General features: G+C 40.4%; 1 protein-coding gene across 1 annotated transcript in view; it reads left to right on the forward strand.

Moving 5' to 3' along the window:
- LOC138024682 (vitellogenin-like) overlaps positions 1-20000 on the forward strand; it is a 67609-nt gene that overhangs the window by 26771 nt on the left and 20838 nt on the right. Inside the window, exons 13-16 of the mRNA XM_068871893.1 lie at positions 14996-15213; positions 16165-16256; positions 18172-18296; positions 19938-20000. The exon at positions 19938-20000 is cut by the window's right edge and continues 87 nt beyond it. Of these exons, the coding sequence (XP_068727994.1) occupies positions 14996-15213; positions 16165-16256; positions 18172-18296; positions 19938-20000 (498 nt within the window). The remainder of the gene's footprint in view (positions 1-14995; positions 15214-16164; positions 16257-18171; positions 18297-19937) is intronic.

Below are 20000 nucleotides of genomic sequence, written 5' to 3' on the forward strand. Positions count from 1 at the left end.
ACAGGAAGTATCATAATTGAAGTATTGCATTTCAATCGGAAGTAGAACCTAAGGCAAGCCGATTTCTTTTTCGGATGCTCCACACCTGACCTATGACCAAGAAACAAAATTTTACAGGGGCTATGATGTCTTTTACACAATTTGTAGAAGTTCAAAAGAAACGTTTGTGCTAAGTGCTGTATGAAGAAGTCAAGAGCAATTTGCAGGCCATGCGAAATGTTTACAAAGAGGGATGTTTGAAGTTTACAACATTTTAAATGAATACCTAACATCACTTTGGTCACATAGCGCATGCAACCACTCCCCCGAGAGAAAAATTATTTACAGAAAAAAGTGGAGAGAGTGCGTACTGAGACAGCGCGTATCCACATCTCTCAGTCGCGGACATTATATATCAGCCGACATACCAGCCGCCCAAATTGGTTTATTTACTAAATATCTTGAACCTGCAAATCGGCAGTATGCAACAGCAGAGCCTTCTTCTATTCGACACTCTTTACACCTTTCCAAGCCGCGAGCAATTCGAAAGCCAGTATCCATCTTTCCCAGCGTGTCGACAAATTCCACCTGTGTCCTAGAACTCAAACCACGCCGATTCATTCACGTCACCAGGAAGCCTTGAGTAGGAGCTTTCCTCTCCCAAACAAGCTCTTCGAGTCAACCTTTGCGCGTATCTTTCTATATTTAAAAAGCCACGAATTCCTCGGCTCTGCACACACTTTTTAGAATGGCCAATCAATACATGTAATTGTCAAACGAAGAAAAAAATAGCAAAAGCAATGTATGCTGATTGATGTAAATTTAAGTCTCCTGCTGAAGGGTTAGTTCTAAAAATAGTAAGATACGCTCAAAGGTTGGCTCAAGGATACAGTGCATAGCGAGGCTCCTATGCTCCTGACATCATTCAAAATTACACTCGCGATCGCTATCTTCAAGGAAATACACACAAATGGCCGTCCTCGTCACCAACATGCAGGATCTCCACAGATCCGAAGGAACAAACAGATTAAACCACACTGCATGTGCTAACCATTCTCGTTCGCAGAGACGCGATCCTTTTGGCCAGCGGCGGCTCTGGGTACCAACCAACGAGAATTCGTGCTCACTCTTTTTTTTTTCTACACATGCGCCTGTCTTTTACACAGCTTTTAAAGGGACACTGTCACGAGTTGCGCTTGCGCTAGCGTCTTGCGAAAACTTGAAAAGTGTTAGGTTAACTTTTTCAAGTTGAATCGACAAATTCAAAATGGCTTCCACTGGGGAGGGCCATGGTGGACTAAGGAGAAACTCCTGGAGAAAAAGGAAGGCTTTAACGGATCGCAAAGAATACCTGAAGGAATGGAATAACACGCACAAGCGTATTTATCTGAAGCAAAGAATTTTTCACGCCTGGCTGCAAGCTAAATTCGAAGCTGGCTACGAAGCGTGCAGAGACAGTAATTTCGCTTTGTACTGCAAGCACTTTCACATCTACAAAAGTTCATTGATCCGGAAAGTTCTTCCTGACAGGTAAATATTAAATTCTGAGCGCTATGTTTGACATAGAATTCATTAACTGCGAATATACGTGACTCACGCGTGAAGCCATTATGGCGGCTAGAATTTTCCGAGAGCGCGAGAGCAAACCAACTCGAGCATGCGCAACTCATGACAGTTTTCCTTTTAATTAAGGAGGGAGGGTACGTTACAACACGGATACTACTGACTTGGCTAAATTTTGTGACACAACCCATTTATCATTAACTGTACATTCAATAAATAAATAAATAAATAAATAAATAAATAAATAAATAAATAACTTGGGATCCCAAAGGCTATCCTGAAGATAACAAATAGGTTACATAGGAAGTAAAAGTAACATAAATATTCGTGTAATTGCCAGTTTTTGGACGGTTTACTCCTCTGGAAGCCTTTTGCCATCACTGTTGCATCGAGTTTGGTCTCCGAGTCACATACGAATGAACCTTTCAAGATGTCACCGTTGGCAACACGACTTCTTTTCCTGTTAATTAACGAGGTCTTTGTTCCATAATCAGCAGTGACCCCGGACCGTCAGTCTGCACATTGTTCAGCCTTCTACAGCAGCCACATCGACCAAAAACTTCCTTAAATGCTCGCCTGTACTTAGGAATTCTCCACGCATAAATGAACGGATTAAAAACACAGTTTACCAAAAGGATTGCAACTGACAAAGCAAAAAATGTCTGAAAGCGCCGCGTCTCTGCGAGGGACGGTCCAAGAGCAGACATGTTTAGAGCGATAAATAAAGGCATAACGGTTACGTAAAATAAGACAAGAACCAACAGAATGGCTGACAACAATTTCTGCTCTCTTTTTCTGTCAATACAAGTCCTCGGGTCTCTTTGAGCAACCGACAAATTTTCTAATGTATTTCGATTATGAAAACGGAGAGCAGTGTATGTTTTCCAATTAACCACAGGAAGAATAATTAAGGGCATTGTTACATGAACATGGCAATGAAGGAGAAAAAACACCCGACTGGAAACTGCCTGCGAAAGACAAGCGAACAATACGGAGTAAATCCAGCTGGAGGCTGAAAACACTTTGACTCTCACATTGTTAAAGCGAGCTCTGTGACGGAGCGGGGAACTTATTGCGTGGAAACGTTCCACAGACATTGCAGATATTGTGCAGGTTGACACAATACTTGTGACAATCGCGAAGGTATTTATCACAATTCCCGCTCCATAAAGGTCTTCTCTTGATCTTCCGTTTAACAAACTGATGTAGTAATAAATCCTTCCGCAGCCCGGCACAACTCCTGTTAACAAATCGCACACTCCTAAATTTATCACCAATAGCGACACTGGTGAATCTCGTACCCGATACCGAACAGGATTTCGCAAGACTGCAATCAGGAAAACCAGGTTAGAAATCACCGCTGATATTGCAAGCACAAAGATCAACATAAAGTGAGCTAGATAATAAAAATGCTCTCGAAATTTGAGGTAAGATGTTGAATTCGCCTCATTTGAATTAAACATTGTACTAAAGCAAAACAAGTTTGGGTCACTCTTGTGAACTCTTGAAGCGGCTCAAGAAGCAACTGATTTGTAGCGAATATTCTTTCGAATATTATAGTTAATTTGAACGGGGTGGGGGGGATGAGACGTAATTTTGACGTTTAATTTTAAAACTAACGACAGCTATTTTAAAAATTCTAATCTGAACTAGAAAGTGTCATTGCCGATCATGACAACTGAAGTCTCGCGTTTCAATCGAGCCGATTTCTATTCCAGATTCTCTACAACCAATCTGTTACCAAGAAAACACAATTTTACAGGGCGTGTGATGTCCCTTACAGAATTTGTATACGTTGACAAACGATTGTGCTAAGGACTGAACCAATTAGCAAAAAACTGAAGAAGAACAAAAGCCTTTCCGGCGGTATCCGGAAAACAGATGTCGATTTTCCGAAAGTGTTCAACCATTGGAATACTTTACAGCAGCTGCGGACGTAATCTTATCTTTAATTAACCCTTTCTTGACGAGCGATTTGTACAAGCCAAAGGATTACCAATCAAGGACTCTTAAAACTAAAGACAACTATTTTAGAAAGTGCAACCTGAAATAGGAAGTATCATAATTGAAGTGTTGCATTTGAATCAGAATTAAAACCTACGGCAAGCCGATTTCTTTTTCGGATGCTCCACACCTGACCTATGACCAAGAAACAAAATTTTACAGGGGCTATGATGTCTTTTACACAATTTGTAGAAGTTCAAAAGAAACGTTTGTGCTAAGTGCTGTATGAAGAAGTCACGAGCAATTTGCAGGCCATGCGAAATGTTTACAAAGAGGGATGTTTGAAGTTTACAACATTTTAAATGAATACCTGACATCACTTTGGTCACATAGCGCATGCGCATCTAGTGCCAGTCCTCAATCGTGCGTTTCAATGAAAAAATATCTAAAAACTAAAAACGAAAAGAAATAAAGCAGTGATTTTTTTTTTTCATCCCACCGGAACCATGTAATCATTGTTCATAATTTGTAGCATGGGATTGCTGTTTGCACAAAAAACAAAGGAGAAATATGTAAGAAAATTTTTATTAAAATGATGCATTTATGACATCATAACTTCGATGAAAAATAAATTTTCTTTAAATCCTCTTTCCAGATTATACATTAGAATGTTAATGCACCGTTGCAATAGTTTTCAGAGTACGCAAACTCGCTGAGTTTACCCTGGATTTCAACCAGAGGTGTACACACTTGGCCAAAAAGGACAATGGTGGAGTTAAATGGACGCGAAAAATTACCATATGAAGTCTCCCAAGGCAATGGTTTTGTAGAAAACTGGAAACTCTTCACTTCGGCGGCGTTCGTGGGTTCACGGGCATCAACGACAGCTTTAACTCTAACATCAGTGGGACTAATTCCACGCGCTGACAACACATGACCAATAAATTCCAGGTGTGTCATCTTCAGTTGACCGTGATTTGTCGCGGTTAAGTGTCGATCCCTTGCTGCTCAAAAGTCTCACTTTATTGTCAAATCTTCCATCATTTTCCTCTCCAATGTCAGCATGAACTATCACTTCATCAAGGATATTCTGAACACCTTCACAATCCTGTAGGGCGTGTCGGACGACCTTCTGATAAACGGCCATCTAAAGCATCTCGATCATGCGAAATACCAAAAACATACACACTATCACTTATCTATCATCTTCAACTTCTACTTGCCTTACAATGTTATGCAGGTCCCATTTCCTTCTCCCATCTTGTGTCTTCGGTTTACTTTTATACACTCTTGAAGTGTACCATTACACTTCCTGCACAGTTTTCCTTCAGGGGGGTGGGGGCCTTATGACCCACAATTCCACAACAAAAACATCGAACCGCAATGATTTTTTAGCTGTTAAGTTTACTTTTCCACTGGTTATCACGGCAACACCATTCATTTCATTAGTTGCACCTTCAATCAAGGGAGCTCGTTTCTCAGATCTTCGACGTTCTCCACTGTGACATCTTCCCCAACGAGCAAAGTGAAGAAAACGTCTTGAATAATAACCCCACATGAATTTTCGGGCGATTTTATTGGCTAATTTACGTCACATGGTGCAAACTCACACCCATACAAGCTCTTTGAGTCAACCTTTGCACGTATCTTTCTATTTTTAGAAAGCCACGAATTCCTCGGCTCTGCACGCACTATTTAGAATGGCCAATCAGAATACATGTAATTGTCAAACGAAGAAAAAAATAGCAAAAACAATGTATGCTGATTGATGTAAATTTAAGTCTCCTGCTGAAGGGTTAGTTCTAAAAATAGTAAGATACGCGCTAAAGTTGACTCAAGGATACAGTGCATAGCGAGGCTCCTATGCTCCTGACATCACTCAAAATTACACTCGCGATCGCCATCTTCAAGCAAATACACACAAATGGCCGTCCTCGTCACCAACTTGTAGGATCTCCACAGATTCCGAAGGAACAAACAGATTAAACCACACTCCATGTGCTAACCATTCTCGTTCGAAGAGACGCGATCCCTTTGGCCAGCGGCGGCTCTCAGTACCAACCAACGAGAATTCGTGCTCACTCTTTTTTTTTTCTACACATGCGCCTGTCTTTTACACAGCTTTTAAAGGGACACTTCCATGAGTTGCGCTTGCGCTAGCGTCTTGCGAAAACTTGAAAAGTGTTAGGTTAACTTTTTCAAGTTGAATCGACAAATTCAAAATGGCGTCCACTGGGGAGGGCCATGGTGGACTAAGGAGAAACTCCTGGAGAAAAAGGAAGGTTTTAACGGATCGCAAAGAATACCTGAAGGAATGGAATAACACGCACAAGCGTATTTATCTGACGCAAAGAATTTTACACGCCTGGCTGCAAGCTAAATTCGAAGCTGGCTACGAAGCGTGCAGCGACAGTAATTTCGCTTTGTACTGCAAGCACTTTCACATTTACAAAAGTTTATTGATCCGGAAAGTTCTTCCTGACAGGTAAATATTAAATTCTGAGCGCTATGTTTGACATAGAATTCATTAACTGCGAATATACGTGACTCACGCGTGAAGCCATTATGGCGGCTAGAATTTGCGAGAGCAAACCAACTCGAGCATGCGCAGTTCATGACAGTTCCCCTTTTAATTAAGGAGGGAGGGTACGTTACAACACGGATACTACTGACTTGGCTAAATTTCGTGACACAGTCCATTTATCATTAACTGTACATTCAATAAATAAATAAATAAATAAATAAATAACTTGGGATCCCAAAGGCTATCCTGAAGATAACAAATAGGTTACATAGGAAGTAAAAGTAACATAAATATTCGTGTAATTGCCAGTTTTTGGACGGTTTACTCCTCTGGAAGGCTTTTGCCATCACTGTTGCATCGAGTTTGGTCTCCGAGTCGCATACGAATGAACCTTTCAAGATGTCACCGTTGGCAACACGACTTCTGTTCCTGTTAATTGTCGAGGTCTTTGTTCCATAATCATCAGTGACCCCGGACCGTCAGTCTGCACATTGTTCAGCCTTCTACAGCAGCCACATCGACCAAAAACTTCCTTAAATGCTCGCCTGTACTTAGGAATTCTCCATCCATAAATGAACGGATTAAAAACACAGTTTACCAAAAGGATTATAGCTGACAAAGTAAAAAATATGTTATAGCTCCGCGTCTCTGCGAGGGACGGTCCAAGAGCAGATATGTTTAGAGCGATAAATAAAGGCATAACGGTTACGTAAAATAAGACAAGAACCAACAGAATGGCTGACAACAATTTCTGCTCTCTGTTTCTGTCAATACAAGTCCTCGAGTCTCTTCGAGCAACCGACAAATTTTCTACTGTATTTCGATTATGAAAACGGAGAGCAGTGTATGTTTTCCAATTAACCACAGGAAGAATAATTAAGGGCATTGTTACATGAACATGGCAATAAAGGAGACGAAACACTCGACGGGAAACTGCCAGCGAAAGACAAGCGAACAATACGGAGTAAATCCAGCTGAAGGCTGAAAACACTTTGACTCTCACATTATTAAAGCGAGCTCTGTGACGGAGCGGGGAACATATTGCGTGGAAACGTTCCACAGACATTGCAGATATTGTACAGGTGGACACAATACTTGTGACAATCGTGAAGTTATATATCACAATTCGCTGTACATAAAGGTCTTCTCTTGATCTTCCGTTTAACAAACTGTTGTAGTAATAAATCCCTCCGCAGCCCGGCACAACTCCTGTTAACAAATCGCACACTCCTAAATTTATCACCAATAGCGACACTGGTGAATCTCGTACCCGATACCGAACAGGATTTCGGAAGACTGCAATCAGGAAAACCAGGTTAGAAATCACCGCTGATATTGCAAGCACAAAGATCAACACAAAGTGAGGTAGATAATCAAAATGCTCTCGAAATTGGAGGTAAGATGTTGCATTCGCCTCATTTGAATTAAACATTGTACTAAAGCAAAACAAGCTTGGGTCACTCTTGTGAACTCTTGAAGCGGATCAAAAAGCAACTGATTTGTAGCGGATATTCTTTCGAATATTATAGTCAATTTGAAAGGGGGGGGGGGAATAGACGTAATCTTTTGAATAATTTAGAAAAAGAAAACTCTTAAAACCAACGACAGCTATTTTAAAAATTCTAATCCGAAATAGAAAGTGTCATTGCCGATCATGACAACTGAAGTCTCGCGTTTCAATCGAGCCGATTTCTATTCCAGATGCTGTACAACCGATCTATTACCAAGAAAACGCAATTTTACAGGGCGTGTGATGTCCCTTACAGAATTTGTATACGTTGACAAACGTTTGTGCTAAGGACTGAACCAATTAGCGAAAAACTTAAGAAGAACAAAAGCCTTTCAGGCGGTATCCGGAAAACAGATGTCGATTTTCGGAAAGTGTTCAACCATTGGAATACTTCACAGCAGCTGCGGACGCAATCTTGTCTTTAATTAACCCTTTCTTGACGAGCGATTTGTACAAGCCAAAGGATTACCAATCAAGGACTCTTAAAACTAAAGACAACTATTTTAGAAAGTGCAACCTGAAGTAGGAAGTATCATAATTGAAGTGTTGCATTTCAATCAGAATTAAAACCTATGGCAAGCCGATTTCTTTTTCGAATGCTCCACACTTGACCTATGACCAAGAAACAAAATTTTACAGGGGCTATGATGTCTTTTACACAACTTGTCGAAGTTCAAAAGAAACGTTTGTGCTAAGTGCTGTATGAAGAAGTCACGAGCAATTTGCAGGCCATGCGAAATGTTTACAAAGAGGGATGTTTGAAGTTTACAACATTTTAAATGAATACCTGACATCACTTTGGTCACATAGCGCATGCGCATCTAGTGCCAGTCCTCAACCGTGCGTTTCAATGAAAAAATATCTAAAAACTAAAACGAAAAGAAATAAAGCAGTGATTTTTTTTTATCCCACGGGAACCATGTAATCGTTGTTCATAATTTGTAGCATGAGATTGCTGTTTGCACAAAAAACAAAGGAAATATATAAGAAAATTTTTATCAAAATGATTCTTTATGACATCATAACTTCGCTGAAAAATAAATTTTCTTCAAATCCATGTTCCAGATTATACATTAGAATGTTAATGCACCGTTGCAATAGTTTTCAGAGTACAAAAGGGTAAACTCGCTGAGTTTACCCTGTGATTTCAAGCAGAGGTGTACACACTTGGCCAAAAAGGACAATGGTGGAGTTAAATGGACGCGAAAAATTACCATATGAAGTCTCCCATGGCAATGGTTTTGTAGAAAACTGGAAACTCTTCACTTCGGCAGCGTTCGTGGGTTCACGGGCATCAACGACAGCTTTAACTCTAACATCAGTGGGACTAATTCCACGCGCTGACAACACATGACCAATAAATTCCAGGTGTGTCATCTTAAGTTGACCGTGATTTGTCGCGGTTAAGTGTCGATCCCTTGCTGCTCAAAACTCTCGCTTTATTGTCAAATCTTCCATCATTTTCCTCTTCAATGTCAGCATGAACTATCACATCATCAAGGATATTCTGAACACCTTCACAGTCCTGTAGGGCTTGTCGGACGACCTTCTGATAAACCATCTAAAGCATCTCGATCACGCGAAATACCAAAAACATACACACTATGACTTTTCTATCATCTTCAACTTCTACTTGCCTTACAATGTTATGCAGGTCTCATTTACTTCTCCCATCTTGTGTCTTCGGTTTACTTTTATACACTCTTGGCGTGTACCCTTACACTGCCTGCGCAGTTTTCCTTCGGGGGGGGGGGGGGGGGGGAAGCCTTATGACCCACAATTCCACAACAAAAACATCGAACCGCAATGATTTTTTAGCTGTTAAGTTTACTTTTCCACTGGTTATCACGGCAACACTATTCATTTCATTAGTTGCACCGTCAATCGATGAAGCTCGTTCTCAGATCTTCGACGTTCTCCACTGTGACATCTTCCCCAACGAGCAAAGTGAAGAAAACGTCTTGAATAATAACCTCACATGAATTTTCGGGCGATTTTATTGGCTAATTTACGTCACATGGTGCAAACTCACACCCATACAAGCTCTTTGTGTCAACTTTTGCGCGTATCTTTCTATTTTTAGAAAGCCACAAATTCCTCGGCTCTGCACGCACTATTTAGAATGGCCAATCAGAATACATGTAATTGTCAAAGGAAGAAAAAATAACAAAAGTAATGTATGCTAATTGATGTAAATTTAAGTCTCCTGCTGAAGGGTTAGTTCTAAAAATAGTAAGATACGCGCTAAAGTTGACTCAAGGATACAGTGCATAGCGAGGCTCACGCGTGAATCCATTATGGCGGCTAGAATTTGCGAGAGCAAACCAACTCGAGCATGCGCAGTTCATGACAGTTCCCCTTTTAATTAAGGAGGGAGGGTACGTTACAACACGGATACTACTGACTTGGCTAAATTTCGTGACACAGTCCATTTATCATTAACTGTACATTCAATAAATAAATAAATAAATAACTTGGGATCCCAAACTAAGGCTATCCTGAAGATAACAAATAGGTTACATAGGAAGTAAAAGTAACATAAATATTCGTGTAATTGCCAGTTTTTGGACGGTTTACTCCTCTGGAAGCCTTTTGCCATCACTGTTGCATCGAGTTTGGTCTTCGAGTCGCATACGAATGAACCTTTCAAGATGTCACCGTTGGCAACACGACTTCTGTTCCTGTTAATTGTCGAGGTCTTTGTTCCATAATCATCAGTGACCCCGGACCGTCAGTCTGCACATTGTTCAGCCTTCTACAGCAGCCACATCGACCAAAAACTTCCTTAAATGCTCGCCTGTACTTAGGAATTCTCCACGCATAAATGAACGGATTAAAAACACAGTTTACCAAAAGGATTGTAACTGACAAAGCAAAAAATGTCCGATAGCTCCGCGTCTCTGCGAGGGACGGTCCAAGAGCAGATATGTTTAGAGCGATAAATAAAGGCATAAAGGTTACGTAAAATAAGACAAGAACCAGCAGAATGGCTGACAACAATTTCTGCTCTCTTTTTCTGTCAATACAAGTCCTCGGGTCTCTTTGAGCAACCGACAAATTTTCTACTGTATTTCGATTATGAAAACGGAGAGCAGTGTATGTTTTCCAATTAACCACAGGAAGAATAATTAAGGGCATTGTTACATGAACATGGCAATAAAGGAGAAAAAACACTCGACGGGAAACTGCCAGCGAAAGACAAGCGAACAATACGGAGTAAATCCAGCTGAAGGCTGAAAACACGTAGATTCTCACATTGTTAAAGCGAGCTCTGTGACGGAGCGGGGAACTTATTGCGTGGAAACGTTCCACAGACATTGCAGATATTGTACAGGTGGACACAATACTTGTGATAATCCCGAAGGTATATATCACAATTCGCGCTCCATAAAGGTCTTCTGCTGATCTTCCGTTTAACAAACTGATGTAGTAATAAATCCTTCCGCAGCCCGGCACAACTCCTGTTAACAAATCGCACACTCCTAAATTTATCACCAATAGCGACACTGGTGAATCTCGTACCCGATACCGAACAGGATTTCGGAAGACTGCAATTAGGAAAACCAGGTTAGAAATCAACGCTGATATTGCAAGCACAAAGATCAACATAAAGTGAGCTAGATAATAAAAATGCTCTCGAAATTGGAGGTAAGATGTTGCATTCGCCTCATTTGAATTAAACATTGTACTAAAGCAAAACAAGTTTGGGGCACTCTTGTGAACTCTTGAAGCGCTCAAAAAGCAACTGATTTGTAGCGAATATTCTTTCGAATAGTATAGCCAAATTGAACGGGGGAGATGAGACGTAATCTTGTGTTTAATTTAGAAAAAGAAAACTCTTAAAACTTACGACACCTATAGAAAGTGTCATTGCCGATCATGACAACTGAAGTCTCGCGTTTCAATCGAGCCGATTTCTATTCCAGATGCTCTACATCTGATCTATTGCCAAGAAAACGCAATTTTACAGGGCGTGTGATGTCTCTCACAGAATTTGTATACGTGGACAAACGTTTGTGCTAAGGACTGAACCAATTGGCAAAAAACTGAAGAAGAAACAACAAAAGCCTTTCAGGCGGTATCCGGAAAACAGATGTCGATTTTCCGAAATTGTTCAACCATTGGAATACTTCACAGCAGCTGCGGACGTAATCGTGTCTTTAATTAACCCTTTCTTGACGAGCGATTTGTACAAGCCATGCAAAGGATTACCAATCAAGGACTCTTAAAACTAAAGACAACTATTTTAGAAAGTGCAACCTGAAAGAGGAAGTATCATAATTGAAGTGTGGCATTTCAATCGGAAGTAGAACCTCAGGCAAACCGATTTCTTTTTCGGATGCTCCAGACCCGACCTATGACCAAGAAACAAAATTTTACAGGGGCTATGATGTCTTTTACACAATTTGTAGAAGTTCAAATGAAACGTTTGTGCTAAGTGCTGTATGAAGAAGTCAAGAGCAATTTGCAGGCCATGCGAAATGTTTACAAAGAAGGATGTTTGAAGTTTACAACATTTTAAATGAATACCTGACATCACTTTGGTCACAGCGCATGCGCATCTAGTGCCAGTCCTCAACCGTGCGTTTCAATGAAAAATTATCTAAAAACTAAAAACGAAAAGAAATAAAGCAGTGATTTTTTTTTTATCCCACCGGAACCATGTAATCATTGTTCATAATTTGTAGCATGGGATTGCTGTTTGCACAAAAAACAAAGGAAATATGTAAGAAAATTTTTATCAAAATGATGCATTTATGACATCATAACTTCGCTGAAAAATAAATTTTCTTTAAATCCATGTTCCAGATTATACATTAGAATGTTTATGCACCGTTGCAATAGTTTTCCGAGTACAAAAGGGTAAACTCTTTGAGTTTTAAGGCTTTTTCTGTTTTGGACAGGTGACTCACGAAATGTAGTTGTGATTTCAAGCAGAGGTGTACACACTTGGCCAAAAAGGACAATGGTGGAGTTAAATGGACGCGAAAAATTACTATATGAAGTCTCCCATGGCAATGGTTTTGTAGTCATCCCCCCCCCTGTCCCTTTAAAGAACACGGAAGGCTATGAGTGACAGGCATCTTGGACATTAGTGACACGATCTTCTCAGCTGTGGTTGACTTGGTAAACTCCATCACAAAAAACCTGCCGTAATAGTCAACTACAACAAAGATGTAATCCCCAGAAGGATGTGGGCCCAACAGGTCAACAACCAGATGTTCCCAAACTGCAGGCGGAAGGTCTGTACGACTCATAGGCTCATCTGTAGACTCATAGTCTTGCAAACTTTGTCTGCTTCTTTCGATGCCAATTTCCGGCCACCACACCTTGCATCTTGGAAGGTTGCTTCGTTCACACAATGCCAGGGTGACCTTCATATGCTACATCCAGTACATGACCCTTTTGGTTCCATGAAGCACAAGTTCTCCAATTGCGCTCAATTCACCTCGCACCGGGGTATGTACTCTTCGAATACAATGGCATGCCATCTCCCATTTAAGACGCATTTTCGCATACTTAACAGTTCTGGAAATACTACCACGCTCTCTCGACTTCACGGGTTGTCATGACATCAGGTGGATAACCCACCTCACGTATTCGTCTGTCTACTTGTCTTTCTGTCCTTAAGGTGACTTTGGCTGTAACAGGCGTGACGGGGAATCTGCGGTGTTTCTTCGCCTTGGACCGTATTTGACTGTAAACTTGTAAGGTTGCATCATAAGAAGCCACCTCTCAGGCCCTGGATTTACGAGAAAAGGAACATTCTATAGGTTTACGGTCAGTTAGTAGCTCGAACTCAGCACCAACGAGATTGGTATATCTTTCACATGAGAATACAATGGCTAAAGTTTCCTTTTCAGTCCGTGTGTGAGTAACGGCTTTCTGTATTAGTGAGGTCCCGGCTTGCATAGCTGATAACTCGCAGCTCGTCTCCTCGCTGTTAGGCTAACACAGCTCCCAAACCAATTGGGTTTGCTGGGCACTAGCTAATCGGTTCTTTAACTCATCGAATGATTGGTGCTGTTCCTGACCCCACACAAATAGCTTTCCATGCTTTATAAACTGGCCTAGAGGTGCTGATACTGTCGCCATGCCAGGAATGAAACGTGTGGCAAAATCGTCGAGACCCTGGAAACTCCTCATTTCGGCAGCGTTCGTGGGTTCACGGGCATCAACGACAGCTTTAACTTAAACGTCAATGGAACTAATTCCACGCGCTGACAACACATGACCAATGAATTCCGGGTGTGTCATCTTAAGTTGACCGTGATTTGTCGCGGTTAAGTGTCGATCCCTTGCTGCTCAAAACTCTCACTTCATTCTCAAATTTTTCTATCATGTTTCTCCTCAGTGTCAGCATGGAATATCACATCATCAAGGATATTGTGAACACCTTCACAGTCCTGTAGGGCGTGATGGACGACTGCATTGTATAATTTTATTTGTGCATCAGTTTTAAACCAATTATGTTACTATTCTTGTTTTCGCGATTTCAATAGGCAAATATGAAAAAAGGGCATTAAATTTCGCGTTTCAAGCGTTCTCAACTTCATTTTATTTTTCAAAGGTTCAGGTTCAGGTTCAGGTTCTACGTAAACTGAAACAAGTAAAATGCAAGCAAACGGCATATTTGAAAATTAACTTTTAAGTGCATGCAACGTGCATACGCATTGTCTAAGTACGTATACTCTCTCCACTTTTTTCTGTTAATAGTTTTTTCTCAGGGGAGTGGTTGCTCTTATGGAGATGTACTCTCTCCACTTTTTTTTACCTTCGTTTTTCAGCATTTCAATTTCAATTTTCCTTATTTTCATGTGTGCTAAAGAGGTGATGACTAGATGGCCTCACACGTTCCCGTTTGTACATAGTTTTCTTTTTGTTGTCATTAAACCGTTTAATTCGTAAAAAACATCCTGTCTTGTTTCCATTTTTTTACCGCGAGGCGCCTAGGACTCTGTGACGTCATTCCCTCTCGGCTTATCCCCGTGTGTGACACCCCAACTTTGAATTTCCTGACTGCGATATTTTTTCTTAACATGGTACGCAAAACAACCCGACCTGTTTCCCGGGTCTCTGCAGAAAGGGAGGTGTCACGTGTCTGTGACGTCATCTTTCGAATTTTGAAATTCCCGCCAAATTTTTATCCAACGATCAGAACGCTCTAATTCCAACCGTCAAAAGGTACGTGAAGGGTCGTACATCACTACTGAAAATGCTGGAAATCTGATATCCGTAGTTCAGTTTTTAAGAAGGAGAATTACTCTAGTCTCAAGAGTACGATCTTCGTCATCAATGTTGTTCCATTGATAACACAATAATTGCCACGTGAACCAAAGTTTCCAGCAGCCGCCTTTTACAACAAACAAACGTAAATAAAGCTGTCGGCCGACTTTCGGCGACTGTTGGCCGAGTGTCGGTGGAGGGAAGATGTTCTTCACAATTACCGAAACGTTTATGTTTACCTTTTTCAGGTGTTGCCAGTGCTCCTAAAGATCTTCCGGCAAGTCGACAATGATGTGGAATTGCGCATGGCTTGTTTTGTTGTTATTTGTGACAGCAAGCCTGGTCCAGCTGTGTTCAACCTGATTCTTGCGCATCTCCAGCGTGAACGTACCAACCAAGTGCGTTCATTTGTGGTGTCCTACATCAAAGGAATGGCATTCTCCAAGTACCCTTGTGATGAAAAGATGTAAGTTGTGGGGCAGGTGATTATTAATGATGGGTAAATATCAAGGGCTGCTGGACAAATACTCAGGGCCCGGTTCCTCGAAAGCCGATTAACGCTAATCTAAGATTAAACATTAACCAAGCAGTTTATTTCTCTACTCCCAAATGCTGTTCAACGCAGATTTTTGGCAGAACTTTACATGAGAAGACGTCAATCTTGAAAAACAAAAATAAGCAAAAGAAACTTTCACCAAAAAGTTGAAAACGTGAAACAAAAGTTTACGCTAATCCTGGATTAAGTTAATCGGCTTTCGAGGAACCGGGCCCAGGTTATTTAAGTAACTCAGAAGAAAGTGCCGTTATAATGATATCTGCAACCAAGGTTTTTTTAGGTTTTCTAAGCCTGGAGATGGATAATAAAAGCTCTCTGATAAACGCTTGACAGAAAAGGAGTATTCTATGCAAACGTCCAGTTGTTGTAGGCTATCACTCATTTTATTCCGGGGGCACTAATGAATCCTGCTCATTTTTCAAGTAATTTTGAAAATATATAGAGTCCACAACCAGGATGACACATCTTAGAACAAAAATACGTACTCTTAATGGCTAAAAATATAAATTATTTTAAAGAAGTGTACAAGTATTCAACCTCGTAACTGCAGTTTTCATTGGGTAAAATGATTTAAGAATCACAACAATTAGAACGAATTTCGTATGACCTTGAAAACGTGTCTGCAGTTTGTTTCACGTACCTATGTTTGGCAAGATTAAAACAAAGCTTCTCCTTATTCCCTCCAAGGAAACTCCTAATATGGGCAGTAAACAGTTCGATTGCCCAATCACATTACTGCATTTCAAATGACGTCAAAGCGAAACTTTCCAGAAAGTTCCATGGAGAGATGACGTTGTTTGAATCAGGAGGGCTGTCATTATTGCTACAGTAGTTGTTACTAATAAGCTTATCTTGTTTTAGGGCTAAAACAGCAAGGTTTGCTCTCAGAATGCTCAGGAAACACAGGATGGATCTCTTAAAATCAAAATGGTTTCACTGGGGTCAATTTTCCGGTCAGTATTTCCATTCAGCCTGTAACATCCATTGTTGGACATTAGGCCTTCCCCAGTTCATGCCATCTTTGCTCATCATGCGCGAGTCGAGACCCGGCAGTGCTTTTCAAATTTGTCACATTCTCGCCACCAGAGCCCCAAATCTTATGTCAATGCATGACCCAAGGCTCTAGGGAACTCTATGTAGGAGAACATGCGCCGTAGGTTTCTTTTAAACAGAAATTGGATATTTGAACCTAACGGCATCTGCGTCGTGCTAACATGAATGCACCAATCAGAGACGCTTTTCATTCTTCTTCATGAAAACCAATGAGAAGACAGTTCGTTTCAGGGTTCCCCAGAGCTCTTCTCTCCTTTAGTCATGCGCAAAAGAGAAGAGCTCTGGGGTCGACATTGAATTTGTCAAGGTCATCTCGCTACCTTGTCCTTGGTCGTCTGTGATTTCTTGTACCTTGAGGGGTCCAGAGTGTAACTCAGGTTGTCCAGCGTTTCTCAGTTCTCCTTGTAAGGTGACCTGCCAATTTCCTTTTCAATTTTCTGATCGTAAAAAAAAAAAATAATAATAATGTCCTTGACTTCGGGTCTTTTCTTTGGTCTTGTTGGTGTTAATAGTGAATATTTAAAGGCAATTAAAAACAGGTTAATGAGTTTAGAACATTGCAAGCACCAACGTTCATTTGTTAATAGTTTTTAATTAGATCATAAAGGCCTGTATGCAGAAGTACAATTTTTTTTTGTCTGTTTTCATGTTTGGTTGTTTTGTGAAATTGAAGCCAAATCCAATAATGGTGCTATATTTTTTTTAGGGCAAAACAGCATTTGTTTTTCATTTCTTGTTTGACCCTCGTTGAGCATAGAACTTAAAAAAAAAAGACATGGCAGTGTTTTTCTCATAATTATGTTGTGTCAGGAACCCATGACCCGGAGCCTACAACTCTACTGTGTTCGTGTTACGGCGTTTTCACAGACCGATTTATTTTTAGATTGAATTTCCCGCGAATGAGACTCCCACAGGAGCCCGATGACCAATTACAAAAAAATAAGCTGACGTCATAGAGTCACCGAACCGGAAATGCCTTTGTTTTTTGACCTAATTCGGCGGGAAGGGCTAGTCTAAAAATAAACCTATTTGTGAAAACGCCGTTTCACAGACGCTGTATGGAAGTTGCACGCTCCAGATGGGCTCCTGGTTGTGTTGGGTTCTTGGAAAATGTTGCAGTTATTTAGATAGAATAAAGTTTTGTTAAAATAATAATTATTGTATTTGGTTATTTGCTTGCTTGTAAAGCGCATTTGAATATGCCAATAGAAAATGCGGTCTATAAATTCATTACCATTACCATTTGGATTTCAATTGAACTGATGAAGCTACTTATTCTGTCTTTTGTTGTGCGAACTCCAACTGATCTTTGCTGAAGTGAAGCACCCTTAATTTTTGGCTGCAATTAAACAAAAGAGTAAGGAAGAACGTGTGGTGAAATTTTGGCCGAGCCAGTCGGATCCTGGTAACTAATGACGTCAAAGAAGTCAAGAAGGTAATTCCATTCTGAATCGTCAGAACATTCACGAGTATCCGAAGGGTAACTGTCGTCCGACATTTCTATAAAGACTTAACATGAAGCTCTGATTTTCAACAATACTTCTTACACTTTTGCATATTTCTTTCTGTAGAGATGCGAACAAGTTACTTCTTTGACGTCATTAGTTACCAGGGCCCAACTGGCTCGGCCAACATTTTGTGCGTATAAATCAAAGGCCCTCTAAAACGCGTGGATACACTACGAGGGAAAATGTTTTGAATTACTACACTCCAGACACTATAGATATTTAAATGAAAAGTTAAAAAACGGGGAAAAAATAAACGTCATAGGGACTTTAATGACCCTTCCATTCAAGTATTCCGTTTTCCTTTCAGAACTGCTTCAGTTAGGCGGATCAGTTGACTTGCAAATGATTTCCACACCATCAAGTTTCCTTCCACGATCTATCACCTCAAAGGTCAAAGTTCAAATGCTTGGAAGATCTATGAATTTGTTTGAGGTGAGTGTAATTAATCTGAAAGTCTTTTGTCTATGCTGTGCATGGTAAGACGACATACTGGTAGAAGGGGATCTGTAGAAATAGCGCAAGCAGCAAAGCAAGAGGGCACCTTCCTTACCTATTGGGGTTGTTTCCATATATGATGCAAACATTGCAAGTGACATATGCAAACTCAGTATCATTTGATCATCAGCAGCATTTTGGTAGGACAAAAAAGCACTCACTCACTCACTCACTCACTCACTTCCCTCACTGGCTACCTTGCCACCACCTGATGATTGGCTGACTGACTAAATGCAGCACGGGCTACCTACCTACCTGATTGACGGAAACTGACTAACGGAGTAAAAAGTAACATGATTGAATGAGAAAGTGGTTGGCTGGCTGACTGACTTTCTTGCTGCCCAATTTATACTAGAGACAAATAACTCGTCTAAGACAGATATTTTGTCTCTTAGCACGTTTTGAAGACGTGCGGACAGACGAATCAATCGGTTGTTCGAAAGAAGATTAACGCTAATCTCAGATTTAAATCTTACCAAGGAGTTTATTTCTCTAAACTTTACATTAGAAGAGGTCACTCTTGAAAAACAAAAATAAGCAAAAGAAACTTTTACCAAAAAGTTGGAAAAATGAAACCAAAGTTTACGCTAATCCTGGATTAAGTTAATTGGCTTTCGAACAACTGGACCCGGATTTATATCTAGAAGAATTGCAGACGGAATATCCATCTTAAAGGAAACCTCCACTTCCACAAAAAATATCTTTAAATCACAGGAATTAACTGTTACGGTGAAGTCAATCTAAAGTGTTTTCAAAGAAAGCGTTTGTATCGGAAAGAAAAGAGTTTTAGAATCGCCTATTTTTGTTTTCAAATTTCGAGGGCGCCGCCATCTTGGATAATTGTGACGTGTTACGGTTGCCCTTTTGTTATCATACGAAAGCTCTTTGTGTCAGAACAATAGGAGAACCGTAACACGTCGCAATTATTCAAGATGGCGGCGCCGCGAAATTGAAAGTGAAAATAAGCGATTTTAAAATTCACTTTTCTTGATGTAAACACTATTTTCAAAACAAATTTCGAACACATTTGTTTGTAAACATAATTTCCTTCGGTTTAGACTTGTTCTGTAGTATAAGGGTGTGTTCGATTGACCCTTTTCCGGAATAAGAATACGGAGAGTGATGATTTAAAACGGTATGTTTGGCGTTTTGAAGCAACAAGGATAATAAAGATATCTTTAAGACATCATTTTAGCAGGTGTTTGACAATCTTAATCTTAATGTGAATGTCCGTAAACACGAAGAATTTCTAACTTCTATTCCATGTATTCCTTTTCCGGAATACGGTTAAATCGAACGCGCCCGAAGAGTGGAGGCTCCCTTTAATAGACGAGTTATTCGTCTCTAGTATAAATTCGACCACTGACTGACTTACTAACTTGCGGGCATCTTAGCTGCCTACGTTCTAGCTAAAACTGACGACTCAGTCTGGCTTGCTGGTGTCCCTGCTTTGATGATTGAATGGATGAATTGGCTGATTGGGTCTCCTGTGTTCTTGTTTGATTTTAAGTGTTCAGGTTTGTGATGTCCAATTATGACCTCCAATTTCATTCTTTTTTTTTCTCATCCTCGCTAAAGGCTGGTGTGAGGGGTGAAGGTGTCCAAGAACTTCTCCAGCGTGTCGTTGGACCAAGGCCACAA

This window comes from Montipora capricornis, chromosome 11 (genome assembly GCF_036669925.1).
Source record: "Montipora capricornis isolate CH-2021 chromosome 11, ASM3666992v2, whole genome shotgun sequence".
Taxonomy (NCBI): domain Eukaryota; kingdom Metazoa; phylum Cnidaria; class Anthozoa; order Scleractinia; family Acroporidae; genus Montipora; species Montipora capricornis.